The 18,883-nt window shown below is 37.9% G+C and overlaps 1 protein-coding gene across 2 annotated transcripts; it reads right to left on the bottom strand.

Moving 5' to 3' along the window:
* Nucleotides 1–7,570: 7,570 nt before the first annotated feature.
* Nucleotides 7,571–18,407, bottom strand: LOC108427546 (potassium voltage-gated channel subfamily A member 10). 2 transcript variants are annotated; one of them, XM_037534853.1, is made up of 2 exons: nucleotides 18,159–18,407; nucleotides 7,571–13,327 (listed from the first exon to the last, which is right to left on the bottom strand). In XM_037534853.1, exon 2 carries the CDS (start codon nucleotides 13,137–13,139, stop codon nucleotides 11,460–11,462), a length of 1,680 nt encoding a protein of 559 aa, XP_037390750.1. In that variant the 5' UTR covers nucleotides 13,140–13,327; nucleotides 18,159–18,407; the 3' UTR covers nucleotides 7,571–11,459. The 2 variants fall into 2 exon arrangements, with proteins under 2 accessions (XP_037390750.1, XP_037390751.1); XM_037534854.1 differs by lacking the exon at nucleotides 18,159–18,407 and adding an exon at nucleotides 17,821–17,869.
* Nucleotides 18,408–18,883: the final 476 nt, after the last annotated feature.

Below are 18,883 nucleotides of genomic sequence, written 5' to 3'. Positions count from 1 at the left end.
TTTTGATGACCTTTTTTTTCATGAAATTTCTCCCATTCATTGAAGATGAAAATACCATTGGTTGATTTTCTGTTGTAATTTGTTTCCAAACTGAATTTGAAGTAAGTGTGTTGTAAGACTTGCGGAGCTGATCAACACAACAAGTGTCATAATTATATTAAATTAAAATGAACTAAAGATGACAGACTATTTTATTTCACAGAAGTCAGTAGGCCTTCTCTGAAGGCCTAGAGAGTCCGGAAAGTGTGGTCACCATGGTTTGCTGTTTCATTGTATTCAAAGTAATGAATTAATCAATTTTTTTGTATCTTTAACAAGATGAAATCATGGTGTTTCAGGTGCTTATTTTCCTTGTTGATTTTGGTTCATGTTTGGAAAAATGTGCAAGGCACGAGTCTCATGTTTGCTTGTAATATCACAAGGTGTACTGAGTAGTAATGGGGGACTAAGTCATGAGATCAGCCTGTGACCATTTGAATTATTGAGCAAGACCAAAACGCCAGCTAAATAATTAACAAAGTGGGTATAACAAAGGTAGGTGAGAGACAGAGAGCAAACGTGTGAGCGTGAAAGGGAGCAGAAAAAGGAATGAGATAGAGGCGGAAAATCGCCGAGTGAGGCAAAAGTGGAAAATCCTTCATGATATCAGAGCTTAATCTTCTTGTTGTTTCTTGTCTCTGTGCCTGAACTGCACTATGAGATAAGAACCTTTATGCATGAGTCAGGTAAAACGTACAACATACCGTGGATAATTTCACTTACTGGAAAGCAGTGCTTTTCCTGTAATATAAACTCTAAATGATTTGAAAGTTTCTAAGAATTGGGCACTGCTTTTTTGTTACTGAACTGCTATTTTGCTTTTGAATTTAACACAATTTGATGGTTAAAATGTAAACAAAGCCATTCAGTTGATTTGATGTGAAATGCAACATTCTGGAGAAAATGACCAACTGAAAATTATTTACAATAGTGGTGATAGGAACCAGACATTTAAAGCATTTATTGCCTCTTAAAACTCCTTCACAGACAATTATTACATGACTTTTTGTACAAATGCGCTGCTTGGTGACCAAGACATTGTCCTACAATAATGTTGAGATAAGCTTTAGGCATCTATTCTTGGTGGAAGGGTACCTGCCACGTGTTCTAGGTAAAATAGTACCCAAAGAAAACCTTTTCAGATTTTCCACTATTGTAACATCATCATCATTCCATATAAAAATTCACTGGCTGTTTTAGGAAGTAAATGAAATGTCTATATCACCACCATCTGTAAGTAATTCTTCACTGTAAGTTCACATCAACCTCTCTGAATGACTGAATGATGATAAGGGACAAGTTAGGGATGTTTAAAAGAAATCTACCAGGAAAAGACCTTGTAAGAACTGTAAAATATACCAAAGTTTCTAAATGCTTATACTCAGCTGAACAGAAAATATAATGCATTGAATTGACTCATTTCCACATGAATAAAATCTATTACATCAACATTTTTTGTCTTTCAGTTCCCATTGGCAGCAATTGTGTTGACATATTTTATTCATGTGGACAAAATGTTCACCTTCAAAACAAGTAGATTCAATGCATCACCTCCTTTTCAGTGTGATTGATTTGGTACACTACTATAACCTATGCAAATGTCCTTTGAAATAAGTGTGTTGTTACAGTGGTGTTGTGTGGCCCTGTACGTTCATGAATATTCATTTCATGCATAAATGTATTATGTATGCCTTACGTCCAGATGGTGTCTTTTTAATACAAGGCGAGGCTTGAAAATTCATCCATTTAGTCCCATTTAGCCTTAATTAGAGGTATATGAAGGGAAATATCTTTTTTATGTAGTATTTTTGTGGCCTTGTGTTATGAAGGACAGGTTTTTAAGGGAAAGCAGCTTGCTGTGTCACCAGCTATTAGTCTCTGAGATGGCCTGGCATAAACAAATGAACAGAGAGAGCTGGGGAGAGTCCACCTGTCACTCAGGAGATGTGTAGCAAACAGAACAGATGGAGGGCCCCCCTAACACACATATATACACACACATATACACAAACACACACACACACACACACACACACACACACACACACACACACACACACACACATATATATATATATATATATATATATAGTCTTCATGGAGGTATCACACGCACACACCTTTATTCTGCTGTATAATGTCATACAGGTAACTGACAACAGAATGACTTTGGAGGATGAAATTAACATTTATAAATGCCCATTTCACCCAATTATATCCTAAAACTAAATTTAATAAGGAATTATAAGGAAAAATGCTAAAGAACTTGTTCTGATTGGTCCAAAGCACTTTTGTTCCAGTCCCTGCTTTAGCAGACCCACTTTACCTTAGTAAGGAGCTGTTGAAGCTGTCTGATGAAGTTGAATCAGGTGTGTTGGGAGAAGTGGAACACTAATATGTGCAGAGCAGTGGGTATCCATGACCAGGGTCTGAAACACTGGTGATGAAATTTTGTTTATGAACATCTATTTAAATTTTAATTATTGCAGGTAATTTCATTATTTAAAATTCATATCTGGATCTGGATTTTTTTCGCTGAAAATCTGCAGTCCCCTGTCACCAAAAGACATCCGATTGGGTGATCTGATTGCAAACAGACAGCGTTTAGGTACAGGTGTAAATGGTGCACAATGCACCTCAAAGACACTTTGTGATCCAGTCACTCAGCCCACCTTCACATGTAACCACATAAGCAGGGGTAATTTGATGCACAGGGCTTACCAGCTGAAGCCCAGGGGCCCCTAGTAATTCAGGGCCTCTGATTGGTCTTTTTTAAAACATGAAATCAGAAAAATGAATCAGCCATGGCATTTTCAGAGTGACCCTATACCTTAGTTATATTTTATGTTACAATGAAACATTTCATTTCAAATTCAGTAATAATGTCTCCAAGACTTTATTAAGTGTTTCAGCACTGAACTTTAGCTAATTTTGAACAAAACTTAAGAACACTAGCCAGTACATGGTTAGAAAACATAGCTTCAAACAGTCATATACACATAAAATCATAATCTTTAAAAAAGTTTTAAAAAGTTTTATTAACTGCAGAAAATCTGTGTTTCAGGAATAGAATTTTTAATGTTACATACTGATTTTCAATCATTTTAAAATAATATTTTATTAAAATTTTTTTACTTATCAGAAATTATTAAAAATATTTCAGCATCACTCCAAAAGAGATCAAGAAGATAATAAAAGTATTTGAAACACCTTCAAAAATTAACTAACAAACATAAATACATTGCCCTGCGATGGACTGGTGACCTGTCCAGGGTGTATCCTGCCTTCCGCCCGAAGACTGCTGGGATAGGCTCCAGAACCCCCCCGCTACCCTGACGGAGAAGCGGCTTAGAAAATGGATGGATGGATGGATGGACATAAATACATGCAAACTGAGAATTTTTTGCCAGTGTGTTTAATTATTTCCAAATCTCTCCTTGAGAAAGTTAAATATTACATAGAGTACTAGAGTTAATCTGATCAGGCCTTCATTAAATGAAACCAGTGCAGCTGAGAGATGTCCTTGACTCGGCTAGATGGCAGTGAGAAGTCAGGACCCAAAGCTGTGTTCTTCTTACTGTATTCTTCTAACCAAGATATCAGTAACTTTAAAAAATGGCAAACAAATATTATTATATTTTGCTGTATTTGTGTTTATTCTTCTAGTGTTATGCAATGTTTCAATTTACTTACAATGGGTCTCAATAGATGCATAAATATGTTTTACATATGATCACCTTAAATATCGCCCGGTGAGCACACTCCAGTTACCTTAGTAATCAAGATTGTACGAAAGAGCAAATTGCACCATGTTAGGGTTATAAAGGTTAGTATCTGTCACTTTCTGCCTCTTGTAGATGTAATCAGTCTTTCTTCAGCCTTACTAGGAGAGTAAAGTGTTCCAACCACAGAACTAGACAGACCAGGCTACCCTAAACACTGCAAGACTAGAACAAAATGGCTGGTCATTAATTGTTGATATCCCCGTCCCGAGGCTGACCTCGTGGTGCACCTGGCCAGTTAAGTATATGAGAAGGAGGAGTGTGGAGGTAGCGTATTAAAGTGATTACGTGTGCTTGCGTGTTTTTTTCTTTTCTCCACTTTCCTAATTGGCCCTAACAGGGCCTATCAGCTCAGTGTCGGGTTCTAGAGATAAAGCTTAGCATGCCTAGCCAAGGCTACCACAGGTCACCATGTCCCCCATTCCCATACTCTCAGTTCAAACACTTTGTTATTGAGGCCATAATCAGTTAATAAATTTTTTGAGTGATTTAAATAGAGAAGGACACAGTGAAAAAACAGTTTTTCAACGGTCCTTGTTTTGAGGACATTTATACAATAATAGCAAATATATGAAACAGAAATTGCTGGGGAACTCCACCAAGGTTTCGGTGAGATGTAAACTCATTCAAAATGTTTCGCTGTGTTCATTGTAGAGACCCATGTGAAATTTTATTTACCGTCTGAAAAAGCCATCAAACTTATATGTTTTTTTCCCCAGCTGTGATGAAATGGTCTTAATAATGGTAAATCCAGAAAAGCATTTTATTTAAGGAATATTTTGTAGTATATTACTGCATGTATGTTAACAATACATTTTTAATACTGGAGTGGAGTTTCTCAGTGTATGGCCATTGGCCAGCCACACAAATGCTGCAACCCCCAGAACAAAGCACAATGATAACAACCAGAAACGTTATTTGGAGAGAGGCCATGTAGAGAGATGGAGAAAACCTCCAAAAAACGTAAGGGGGTTGCCTAATCTACTTGTGCACTTAGACTACCGATGTTGCAGTTTTTACAAGTCTAGCTGGGGAGGGGGGTTTGGGGCGTCACTGTGGCTGTAGTGGGCTGGTCTAGACAAAAATATGGCTCTCAGTCCAGCCCTACCTGAAGCTCTACTGTACTGCAAAAGTGATACCGCTCAAATGTCTTTCAGTCACTGACTGTCCACTCAAATGTCTGCCAGCATACCAACTGTCTTACATAACCATGAGATTCTAACAGCATTCTCTTACAGATCATAGAAATACTGGTCAATATTTCATTGCCTCTTCTGCACTTTCACTTCCAGACAGGGACATCCCTCATGAGTGAATGTCAAACTGACTCATACTGTATGTGCATGGTGACCTCTGAATATAACCTTTCAGCAACCCGCTGAAAGACAATGCTCTCATTCAATACGGCTGTATACTAAAAATTTTAAGTGCACTAAAAAATAGTGCACTGAATTTGCTTCATGTGTGTACACTGGTGCCACATGAATGAAATAGATCACGTCACCACAATTACTATTACCATATTTTATTTTGATTTATTTTGGCAGTACATTCAACACTGACTGGAAAAGGTACTGTTACAGGTAGATTTAGGACAAACAATGTAACTGAAACCCTGAAAAGGTTCAGCATGGTTTTAAAATATACTCTGCATTCACTTTCCCAGGGAAAAGCTGCATATTTGTGCCTTTTTATAGCTTAAAAGTGTAGTTTATTTTCTGTTGCGATGCTGTGAAGGTGGAGGAAGAAACTCTTCGGTGACACCCGTCTCTTGCATAAAAAAGAAGTTTATTTGCATTTAGAGATCGAAGTCAGGATCAAGCTTTCACAAACCAACTTGGAGAGAAACGTGCCAAATGTTCTCTGCCCAGTCTCTTCAGAAGCAGAAATTTATACCCCAGTTGTTGTTGTCTTTAACGTATAGTTCACATCTGGTTCCTATTATAATAGCTTCAGCTTATTCTAAAGCGTGGGGCCCATCTCTCTCCCTTGGGATCCTAGAGCCCCAAGCTTGGGCACTGTCGATGCACACAGAGCCTTCTCTTTTCAGCCAGGGCTCCGTTGAAACATATGGAGCCTTCTGATAGTACTTTCAGACAGCAAACAGCTACATGTATATTAGAGCCTAATATCATATCAATATCATTTTTAACATTTTATCAAGCCTGATACACTTCAAAGGAAAATGAAAAAGCATTTCAAAATGCCAGCTTCCCTTTGACCCCTTAACAAGCCAAAGTTTTATTACACACATCTATAACCTAAGTATAGCCCCATTAGTTTGTATTGTAGTCCCTGTAGTTAATGAATAATAAGACTTGAACCTGAATTGTTAAGAGGTTAACATTATGTAACATTACGTTACATTACATGATGGATGGATTAATAAAAAAAGGCCAAAATTACTTATAGTAGGATCTTATATTGCATTAATTTATATTAAAGTGATTTTAATGGCAGAATATTTGAAGGTTTTTATTCCAAAATGCATTACATTTATTTATTTATTTTTATCATGAATATCATGAAACTTTTTTTCATGATAAATATTGTTAGAAGTGGACTTTCACACACAAGAAATATCATTAATACCATCTTTACTAGAGAAATATATATATTTTTTCATTATAAATCAGCTGTTACCTTTTCAGAATTACACAATTTTCACAATTTTGGAATGAAACCCTTCATTTTTCTTTCTATTGAAAAGGTACTATTTTGGAGAAGTTTTGGATTTATACTTTGACCACCCTCAAGGCATGTAAACCCTGCTTATAATGTAATTTTGTTGAACTGCGGGTCAAGCAGACCGTCATAAATCTAACGTAAAACCCAGATCAAAATGTCCTGCCTCAGCACAGTCACATAGTCTCAGTCAATGGCCAAAGGCTATATGTAATGTAAAGCAAAGCACTGCACCCCAATCAAAACAGGGTTCAGGAAGAAAAAGCTGCAGCGTCAGCTGCTCAGTGAGTTCCGATGTGGGTTTTCTATTTCACTCGCACCAGGAAAATTTAAGACAGCTAGAGAGAAGACCGTCGAGAGCAATTTGCTGAACTCAATAAGAATGCCACTCAAAAATGAAGCAGCTATAAAGAGTTTGTATGGGTCAGGTGCTGCTTCTGTGAAAACATTGTTTTTTTTTCATTCATATTGATTTAGGAACTCTGTCCACAGAACTGCTTTGAAAACCTGCTGACCTTTATCAGCAGTGCTTCTCTCTGACAACGAGCTCTCTGGGATTATTTCAGACACGCAGAGATGCACAATGCGTAATAAAAGATTAATGCTCACTCATTGTGCAGCAAAGCTGTGTTTTGTCTCCTTCACTGATAAAATCCACACACCGTGCCAAAAAATCTTAATCACTGGCTCGCAGGCTCTCTCTCTCCCTCTCTCTCTCTCTCTCTCTCTCTCTCTCTCTCCCTCCCTCCCTCTCTCTCTCTCTCTCTCTCTCTCTCTCTCTCTCTCTCCCTCTCTCTCTCTCTCTCTCTCTCTCTCAGCAAGCAGAGGTGGCCAGCAACCACTTACATTTACTCAGTTACATGTACACCCTTATATGTAAAGGTTCTGTCCAGGTACATTTTTCATTCATCAAGGTACAAACAATGTAAATGTACCTCAAAGGTACAACAGTGGTTTTAAGGTCCAATTGTACACCTTAAATAGTTTTTCCAGGTGAAAAGTATGTATATATATTTTCATAACCTAATGTTTTAAAACAAAACAATAAAATAAAAAGCCCAGAGGTGAGATGGGGTGTGTGGAGTCAGTACAGCTTAGAAAATATAATTTCAGTAGATTATGGTACAATCCCTGACTAAAGGTACTGAGATATACCCTTGAGAGTACTACCCCAGTGACAATTTACAATCTTTACTTCTGAGAGTGTACTTACAATGCATAGGTCTTGACAAAGTAAAATTATGATGGGTTTGTATTTTAAAATAATAATACTTTTACTTATTGGTCAATATTTTTCAAAATACAGGCCCCAAAAAAGCAATGCCATATAAGAACCACTTTTGGTTCCATGTCAAGAATATTTTTTTGTAAATGAGAGTGTTTGCAGTTCAAAGAACTTCAACATAATGTAAAGGTTCTTTGACAATGAAAATGTTATTCTAGAAATGTATGTCCAAGCTAATAGCCATTAGGAACCAATATATGTAAGACTACAGTATATGAACCATATATGGTTCAAATGTAGTCTGTAACATTGTGTTCGTAATTCTTTTTATTGGGTTCAATATCATTCTGTTCCCCTGGTTAAGAACATGAACTGCTTTGCTGCTCTTCACACCTCTTACTGTTTAACTTTAGCTTTTTATTTTAGACCAAAAAGATCATGCACATGCCAAGAGATTTTGAATGCATGATGAATTCACAAGGTCTTTTGTAGTTCTAAAGGGAACCCTATAGATTTTTGACACAATACTTTTTTTTTGCTTCATCTCTAGTTTTGTTTTTGTAATTACTTTCGCTACATGGGAGTGAATATTCCCTAAAATAACCCTGCTTTAACTGGAGTATTGATTTTGGGTCTCATATGGGTTATGGGTCTACCCACCACTTTCACAATCCTGTTCCAACATTCAATTTGATCTATAAACATGCGTTTATAGTTTAATTACCGTCACATCATGCTGGAGGCTAGGGAAAGTGATGGGGTGGATGCCATATGCACATGTTTGTATTAACATATATATGATGCCCAAATGTATATATTGTTAAGTTGTCCTGTCTAGTATTTATCCTGTGCATTTATTGTCCTGTATATTTATTTTCTGATATGACCTGTTGAGTATCTGTACTCTATGTAGTCCTGTGATGTACTTCTGTCATGTGTTGCAAAATGTGGCCTGAAGAACAACATTTTGTTCCAATGTATACAAGATATATTTATTTATATAATAAAGACCACTTGACTTGTCTTGAACTTTTCAAACACCCCAACAATCACTTTCAGATGTTTAAAGAATAAGAAAAATAACTAATTTGACTTATAAACAATAAATAAATAGCTATAGATCACATAGAAAACACTAAAATACTTTTACTGTGCACCGAACAAACCAAACAAGAAGCTGTCTAAACAGGATAAATGTTTAATAAAAGGCACTCAGAATATCATGAATAAAATATAGTGCTTATATGATCAAATTTATACAGCCATTGCATACATTCATGAGACGCTAAATGCTATTATGACTTCAAAGCCCTGAACTATTTATTACATTGTGTCATATCTGTCATTGGACTCATAGACATACTGTCAAGACTCGCCAATTAAGGAATGATTTTTTTAAAATGTTGACACATTCTGACTCATGAAACACATGCACAAGTGTTTTGTCATGTAAAATTGTCAAAGGAAATATATTCTTCAGAAAGTTTTTTTTTCTCTAATCAGCTTGGAGACATTACAAACCTGTGGTTTGTCATGACTTTTTTTGATATTCCTGATGGTTTTTGTAAATTTATTCTTGCAATTGTAGAAGTTATATTCTGTATTTGTTGAATGTATTATTATCTGCTACTATAAATTACATTGGTGGAAAGCTCAAATTCTAGCTTCCCTTGAAAGTGCTTCATTAAATTGCCTTAGATAGCATCTATAGATATAAATTTTTGCATATCATTTAAAAGGTACTATTTACAAAAAAATGTGCAAGTCTGAGATATTAGATGTGAATAATCAAAAAGGACCGTAATCACAAAAAAGGAGTTTCTACTGCATAGTCAGAAAGTTGTTTAAAGGGAAAACTTTCACTGAACAGTGTGCCAATTCTGACCACAAATTGCTACCATGCATGGGAAATATGACAATTGTGACGAAGATGATGGGTCTGTAAGTGTTACTCTGTTTCTATAATGTTTCAGAACAAGTAGACCATGAATAGGGCTCTGTGTTGCAAACATTTGGAAGCAATAGCTTTGATTATATAAAAATGCAGTTCCTTTTCTATGTAATATTTACATTTTTCAAACTGCTTTTATCCTGTTCTTATTACGGTATGTCAGACCATGCGCAGTGCCTCCATGCTGTCAGGCATAAATAAGAATGTTTACTCAGATCAGCTAAACTATACTGATGCAAGGCAGTTAATAGATGCTACTTCTCTCTTCCATTTAAAAACTGCCTTAAGAAATGTTTCTAAGAGTATCTACTAATTGGAGGTAATTCTGTAAGTTTATCACTAATGGAGATCACCTCATGCAAGCTGTGCGCTATTCAGCCATGACTATCTTCTGTGTGCATATTGGGAGTCCAGTGAACTATCAACTAATATCTGTGTAGTGTATCGCTAGGGATCTATCATATATATCAAACCTACATTTGCTAAATTACATATAATTGAGTCTTTAGTGCTAATTACTGTATCTTTAAGTGGATGAATCAAACCAGCAATAAGAGAAGAGAGGCTATGGTGCTTTGTCCAGCTCAAGAAATACCTACATTAAATGGTTATCATGCACAATTCACCGATTCACACTAGGCACTGAAGATTACAGTCATATGCCAAAGTTTGAATTTCAAATGATGTTTTGTGTAAAAATGTCAACACATCCTCTACAGGGAACTGAAATATAAAATTTTTCGGGCTATGTAGTGCATTATTTCTATTTATTTGTTTTAACATATTGTAAAAAATATAAAACATGCCATAACTTTTGCACAGGCCATGTTTTCTGTTTTCCCAATATGTTAAAATCAACAAATAAACCATAATTGTGCATTAAAATGTGTATAAGTTCTCTCTGGAGGATGTCATTTCTAGACATCATTTGAGCAGGAGTGCCAAAACTTGCATACAACTGAATATGAACTCTTCACTGTAAAGTAAATTTGGGAACATTCTAGACTACAGGCTGCTCTCCACATTTTAAGCAAACGTTGATACGAATAGCAACACCTGTGTAAATGTGGGACAACTAGCAGATGCTGCCGTGACATAGTGGGCCATGTAAATATAGCACACTAACATTGGAAACAGTATGAAATAACAGGCCTGATTAGCTGTGACGATAACTAGCAGGGCAGACAATTTAGAGGGGACATTTAGTGACATTGAAAGATGGACAATTGCTTGATGTAAGCTCTTTCATCTCACAAGCAGCAATGTCAAAGGTGATGTCAGCATGAAACTCTAAAGAAACGATACGTTCAGCAAAGTGCAGTGGTGAGAGGAGGCTCAGAGTGCAGAATCATGACTCTTTAACATTCATTTGAGGGGCTCTGCAAAACAAGCACCTAATTTCTAATCAGTTAAAAGGTTCAGTCAACAGCACAAAATGTTGCATAAGTAATTTCTGACTGTTTTTGTTTTGGTTCAGTTCTTATTAGTCTTTTCTGCTGTTAAGCTGCATAGAAAGCATTAAAGGGAAACTCCGTGTCTTTAACCCTTTATGTGGCAGATCTACCTAAGAGGTTTTGAGGTGCAGCATCATTGTTTCTGAGGTGTTTCCAGCACCCTTTGGCCAGATCTGCATCATTTCTGAGGTTCTGTCATTGTATGCATAGCATTAAATACATCAAGGGAAATCTAAATAATACATTTGTCAATCCAAAACTAAGTGCATTGTTGCTCAGTCTTATTATTGCTACTCATGCTAAATTTAGCAGCACTACATTTCTCAAGGAATGCCATTTTTTTCCATCTGCCAATTCCCATTGCTCTTGTCTAGAGAGTAGGTGCTTTCATATTTCTCATCAGAATTTTTCTGGTTTGCGGCCGCCTCTGCAGCTGCATCCATGACATGCTTCTCTGCCTGCTCTGTTTCACGGTGGTAAAAATAGTTGAAGTTGGAAACAATAACAGGAACAGGAAGAGCAATGGTCAGCACTCCAGCGATGGCACAGAGGATGCCCACCATCTTACCCCCCAAAGTAACTGGACACATGTCACCATAGCCAACTGTCGTCATGGTGACCACAGCCCACCAGAAACCCTCTGGGATGCTCACAAATTGCGTTTCAGGTTCGTCAACCTCAGCAAAGTAAATGGCACTGGAAAAGAGGATGACTCCAATGAAAAGGAAGAAGATGAGCAAGCCAAGCTCTCTCATGCTGGCCTTCAGGGTCTGGCCCAGGATCTGAAGTCCTTTGGAGTGACGTGAGAGCTTAAAGATCCTGAAGACCCTCACCAATCTGATGACACGAAGCGTGGCAAAGGACATGTTCTGGTTAGCTGCTGCATCATCTCCGTGAGTGGCCATGAGCTCAGTGATCACAGTGATGAAGTAGGGCATGATGGAGACAATGTCAATCATGTTCATGATGTTGCTGAAAAATTCGCTTTTGCTGGGGCACACAACGAATCGCACTCCTGCTTCAAAGCAGAACCAGATTATACAGATGCTTTCTACTACAAAGAAGGGGTCTGTGAAAACTGATTCCCGGATTTTGGGCAGAGGGCTTGGGGACAGGAGGGTGCCATTAGCATCACGGGTCAAGTTAACAGTTTCATGCGTGAATTCACGATCATCACGGAACTCTGGGAGAGTCTCCAGGCAGAAGATGCAAATGGAAATAGTGATAACAAGCACAGACACTAATGCCACAGATCTGGCAGCACTAGAGCTCTCTGGGTACTCAAAGAGCAGCCAGAACTGACGGTGAAGCTCACTTGTCGGCAGCTGAGGCTCAGGTTCTTTGATGAAACCTTCATCCTCCCTGAACTGCTCCATCACTTCATGGCCCAGTCTGTAGAACACGATCTCATCCGCAAAAACATCCAACGGCACGTTTGCTGGTCTCCGTATCTTGCCCCCAGACTGATAGAAGTACAGGATTCCATCAAAACTGGGACGGTTGCGGTCAAAGAAATACTCATTTTTCATTGGGTCGAAATAGTCTATCCGCCTCTTAGGGTCTCCGAGCAGAGTGTCAGGGAACTGGTTAAGGGTTTTGAGTGTCGTCTCATACATCATTCCTGAGACATTGATGACTACCCTCTGGTCACCCTCCTCAAGTTTCTGCTTTTCACCAAACAAGTCCTCACAACAGTCTTTAGCCAGCTTTCCCAAGAGAGCATCACCCGGACTACCTTCACTGTTCATAAGTATCTTCCAGTTAGAGACGAGACTGTTGCAGCTTGATGTCCCTTTCTTTGTGAGTGTTGTGGGAGAGGCGGGTGTATTCCCATGCTGCCTATGCCTCTGCGGTGAATGTGTAGGTGAATTCATGCCAGGTGTCATCTGGTTTGCTTCCGGTGCTTCTGAAGTGGGTGAAGTGGGATATCCTGAATCACTAGGGTCTCCCAGGTTGATTCCAATGTCATCCAGGTTCTCAAAGTTGACCAGTGGGACCTCCATGTCCTCCTTCCCCTCCACGGGGTACAATTGAGCTGCCTAAGCCAGGATGAATGACCAAAGGGTAGCCACAAGCACAGATGAGCCTGTTCACTGTACAGTTCAGATCGAAGCAGGCTCAGGGAGGGATCCAGGCTTGTTCTGGCTTGTTTTGCAGCAGGGAGATGAATCCCAAGACACCGTCACCTGATCTGCAGACAGAGACAAAGAGAACAGAACAGCTGTGTCACTGCCCAGCTGGTATAGTTGGACTTACAAGTGGTGTTCAACTGGAGCATTAAACTAAGTCAATCCAAACCTTCTGCAAAGCCATGAATATTGAGGAGCAAAAATAAGAATTTGTCTACTGACTAATTTACATGAATAAAGTAATTCTTTCCAGCAGTTATGAATTATTGTTGATTATGGTGTTGCTGTATTCCTGTTAGACAAGCTCATTCTGTTTGTGCTCTCCTTGAAAACTCCTTGAATGTACCTTAACAATTAACAATAAATAAACTGCATGGGTATTTCTTTCTGCTGTATCCACTGATGAAGCATGCTTGCATACTAAAAATGCAACTGTGTATTTTATCCTAATTATCATACACAACTCAGTGCAAGTACTTGAGACAAGTATACCAACAAAGCATATTGTTGCTTTCTAAAAACCCAAGTATCTCTATTTTGTTTATTTTTGATTTTCAACACTATTAAAGCACAGCAGCTTCCCTTCATTGGAAGGAATTGCTTGGAAAATCTTTTTACATTAACTTGCACTAAAAGTAAAGAATGTGCTTGTTTTCTCTTGTAAAGTTGCCCTTTTGGACATATTTGACAGCTACAATATGTGACTAATGGGAGTCATCATGCAGCAGAAAGGACTCTTGATCAAAATAGACCAAGGCACAGATTTAATCTTAATTAAGTACAGTCACATCTAGGACACATGCACACAATGATCCACATATACTCATTATTCACTATTTCATTATATATAATAAAACATAGTATTAGCAGCTGCTTGGACTTTAATTCAGGATAAAGAATGAAAGAGAGGTCTGGTCACTTCTCTGATGCTTTCACATTTGGGGTCTACCCAAATGTGAGAGTGCAGACCAGAGGTCTGGTTCAGGTCCCTTATCTACAGCCATCTATTTTCCAGAGAGTTTAGTGCAGACAGGTAACCATAGCCTAAACAGTGGATTTAAACAGCTAGCCCGCTTAGCACTTGACACCGCAAAACCAGTAGCAACTAAAGAGAAAAGCCACTGGCTCCATGACAACTTGTGCAGAGACACTGCACAGCAATGCACCTGACACCTCTCACCTTCGCTCTGCCTGATATTCCACTGACCCTATTAGTATACAGCAAGGCCTGTCCTTTCCACTGTTGTTGTCAGATCGGTGAGTTACACTGATGCTGTGCTTTCACATGGCCACGTGTTTTTAAGTGTTGGCAAAATTTACCTTAGTTTATTTGTTGTTAGCAAAAAATGCACGTCCATTCACTGCTAGTATAAAATTTCACAGTATGTCCTGAGTTTGCTATTTTAGACAAAACACAACAGACTGAAACTGTATGTTACAATGGCATAAACAAATCGCACTGTTTCTCTGGCCTCTGGAAAATCAATTTATTGACTATTTACATTGCGGTCTGTTTAAACATCTTCATTCTCAAGGTATATTAGTTGTCAATGATCTTGTACTGCTGTTAGGAATAATGAGGAATATCGTTTAAATGTTTGATGGTTCTAAAAAGTCTCATTTTAACTCTCACGTAAAAGGCCTGTATAAGATGACAGACATTGTAGGAGACAAACAATATTGTGCTTCCTGTCTCCATAACTGTTGTAACGTATTTACTTGTGAATATCTAAATTGACATTAGAAGTTATTTTAGCAAATTCTAGTTAGAAATGATCTTATAATGTCTGTAGTCATGTTGCAATAATATTTTCCACAATGTATTTTAACTAAGAAGTACTATGTTTTTCTGGAGTAAGGAACATTTAAAGATAGAGTTTGTTTATATGAGAAAGCATACATTGCTGATAATTTTGACAATTATTATTTTTCCATCTCCATTTTTGCAAAGGGTATGTTAACCCCTTAAATGGCCCAAAGTTTCATTACACATTATAAACTAAGTGTAGCTCCACCAGTTTGCACCGATGTTCCTGTACTTACTCAATAATAAGCCCTGGTATGTAATAAGACTGGGGTTTTAAGGGGTTAAATTGAGCACAAGTTTGTCTAGTCAGGGAACAGAGGTTTCTGGCTGTGTGTTTAGTTTGGTTGCATTTTTGTGCTGGCAGTGAGACTGGATGCTATTTTAAAATCCATCTTTAAAACAAGATTTATTCATTAAAAATCTGATTACCAAAAATTATGTCAATACAAGAACTTACAAGTTACTCACTGTATATAAAGTCATATGAAAAAGTTTAGACCTCTGGTCAAAAAACTTTCTACAACTTTCTAAGTGAAAATAACTCTACAGATAACAGAGAACACACTTCTGGACATTTTAATGCACAGTTTTTTTTCCAATATGTTAAATAAAAAAAACCCCCCACTAAATTTGTATTTCTGTTAGAGAAATTTCAAGTATTTATTTTTACTTAGAAAACCTACTAAATATGGGATGCTGAATGTTCTGAAGTTCAAAACTGATGCCATCAGTGGGACACTGAGCTCTCACTAGATTTTCAGAAAAGGCTGTCCCACATATGCATTCAAGTGCAAGTTAAAGGCAATGTAAGTATCTACAAAACATGTACAGAGGAAATAAAGTGTTACAAAATATGCAAAACTACTAATAGATCGAATGATCTATGGTTTTCACATATTATGATAATATTATATATAATAATATTAGCCCTATGTACTGACATAGTAACATCTACACTAACAAATTCAACATTGTTGGGCAAATTTTCTAACATGTGCCGTTGCCAGGTAGACCTGCAAAACTGTGTATTTTAACAGTAGATGGCTTATCCAACTTCATCTCTTCTTTATCAAGTTTGGAGAAAACTTCAGGGCTCACTTGCTTAATTATGCGAGTGCCGTCTATACTAAGACAAAAGTCAAATGCAAAGTGTGTTTTCTAGAAATCTATTGATCATGAGTTCAGCAGGTTTTACATAGGAGGATGAGAAAGGTGACGGTAATATCTATCTTTATTCTGCGGCTCTTAGTCTGAGAAACTGCTGAAGATGTAAAAAGTGCATGGAGAGATGATATCTGCACCCCTTTGCAGGGAGTCTGTGTGTGCATATCAGAGAGCATCGATCATAAAAGGGTGGGAAAGTTTCCCTGGATACAGCACAAGGATGAAGCCATTGTTTTTATACTGGTCACATCTGGCATTATTTGCTGACTACACATTCGCCGCTGTACCGTAGAGGACAGTAAGTACTTTGCATGCTGTTACAACATTTGTCAAAAATTCCTTGTCATCAGGGAGATTCACACAGCTTTACAATTTGCTCAAAAGGTCTTTTAAGTAGACCAGCATAAAAACATTGCTGATTCTGGTTCTGATTTCTGTTTGCCTTTGTGTCCTATTTATGTACAATTACCATTTGAAGTTCCAGTTTTTCATGGAATTATTAAAGATAAGTTTTAATTTGATCACAAAAACTATAGTTTGACTGTGATTGTATTGAGACTTCATGAACTTCATAGATTCATAGACTTTCTACCACATAGAAGAAATAAGACTTTGCAAACTAGAGGAAAGGGTAACGCTTTTCATGACTCTCCTATATAACACTGACATGTACTATAACATGAACAAACTCTATGGCTTCTGTAATGGCAAATATTGGTAATGACAGCATGATACTGTTATAATATTGAGCAAAATCTGCCACAACAACTCATGACCGCATATGACATCTGTCATAAGACCAAGTTTATGACATGATCAAGTCAATGTTATATAGCAGGGTTTAAGTAAAGTGTCGCAGAGAAAAGTTAAACTTCAGTGCAAAACACTCCATTCTCTTGGAGCACTAAACATCCATAAAGGATGCACCATAGACAACTTTATGAAAAAACATATATAAATCAACTGACTTTTCAGTTATATGAGTCTCAGAAAATTGAGCTCTGAGCACGATGAGAACTGGCAAACATACTACTAAACAACCAGAACAGTTAATTTCTTAAAATAAGCTTTCCATGAACCTACATACCACATATGCAAACTATTTTAACCCTTTAAACTTCAGACTTCATAGACAGCCACACCCTAAGGCTTATTATTCAGGAACTATATATAAAACAAGGAGTTATTACTGAGTTTTAAGACTGAGGAATGGATGTCTGGACTGGTCGACAGGTCTGTAAATCCAACAACAATTAAAAAGTAGCTAATAATATCAATGAGTATATCAAGCCAACCAATTAAAAGTCTTGTAATCTCCAAAAAGCCATTACAATAACACTCCATCATTTTTTCACTGTCCAAAATAATCTCCAAAATGGTAAGTTTATAGGAAAGAAATATGTTCTTTACTTTTAAGTATTTTTGGAGTATTTCTATTGATCCATTCATCATAAAATTGTGACACAATGTAAACCGACATAGAAAAATAAAAGTAGAAAAAATGGAGATACATTTTTTGGTCAGCATCCATATACAAGCATGCACACTAACACTCTGCCAGGGTGGAGTATGAAGGATACTCACCGGGGCGTCCCCCTGGTCTGAGCGCTTCCGTATAGCTCCAGGTGGCCTGAGTCTCTCTCTCTCTCTCTCTCTCTCTCTCTCTCTCTCTCTCTCTCGCTTGCTCTCTCTCTCCTTTTCTCTCTCTCAGCCTGCCTAACAATCAGATCCCTGAAGCTCTGGGATTGGTTAAAGCTCTCCCTCAGTAATCTTATGCCTCCTGAGTAACCTGAGAGCCATGGCTTCCATCAGTCAGATACACACCCACACTCACACCCATCCACACACACACACACACACACACACACACACACACACACACACACACACACACACACACACACACACACACACATGCTTACCTGCATTATACTCAGTTTGAAAGTTGTTTTTTGTAGGGGTCACCCAGTGTCCCCCCCTCAGCCTCTTTGTGTCCCTGGGAAGAGCGCTGCTGGGGGGCTGAAGGAGAGACCCTCAGCGCTGGAACCAGTTCGCCTCTAAGGCTCCTCGGCAGGATGGAGAGGAAAGAAAGGACGGAGAGACCTGAGCTCCTGCAGAGTAAGCAAACAGTGTAACATCTCCAGGGTGCTCACACACATACACACTTACACACAGACACATTCATCTAACCCACCCCACCCCACCCCACATCAGCCCCCACCTCTTTTCCCAACCCAGGGGATCTGACTCGGCACCCAACATCCCTGTCAAACACACACACACACACACACACACGCTCACATCTGCAGCAGTGCTCAGCAGCTACTAAAACACAGCCAAAGGTTTTAAACTGCTTAGTCTGTGCTCTGCCATTCTGTTTCACTGAGTTAAGAAAGGAAAGTGCCATTCGTCAACGCTTCGCTCAGCGTCTTGCCAACACCCAGAAATCAGCACTCTTGTTAGCACTAGGCTTGTTATTCAGTCATTAATTTTAAGGCTTATTATCCATTATCCTTTTTCCAATTGGTTTGTTTTTAAGGTTTTAATTTAATCATAAAATGTAGTGATTTTGTTTATTTTATTTATGGTACTGAGTTATAATGGGGAATTCCATTGACCTTTTAAAATTTCATATTTTATCCATTGT

This window comes from Pygocentrus nattereri, chromosome 26 (assembly GCF_015220715.1).
Source record: "Pygocentrus nattereri isolate fPygNat1 chromosome 26, fPygNat1.pri, whole genome shotgun sequence".
NCBI classification, from domain to species: Eukaryota; Metazoa; Chordata; class Actinopteri; order Characiformes; family Serrasalmidae; genus Pygocentrus; species Pygocentrus nattereri.
This window is presented reverse-complemented; position numbering and strand designations above follow the sequence as displayed.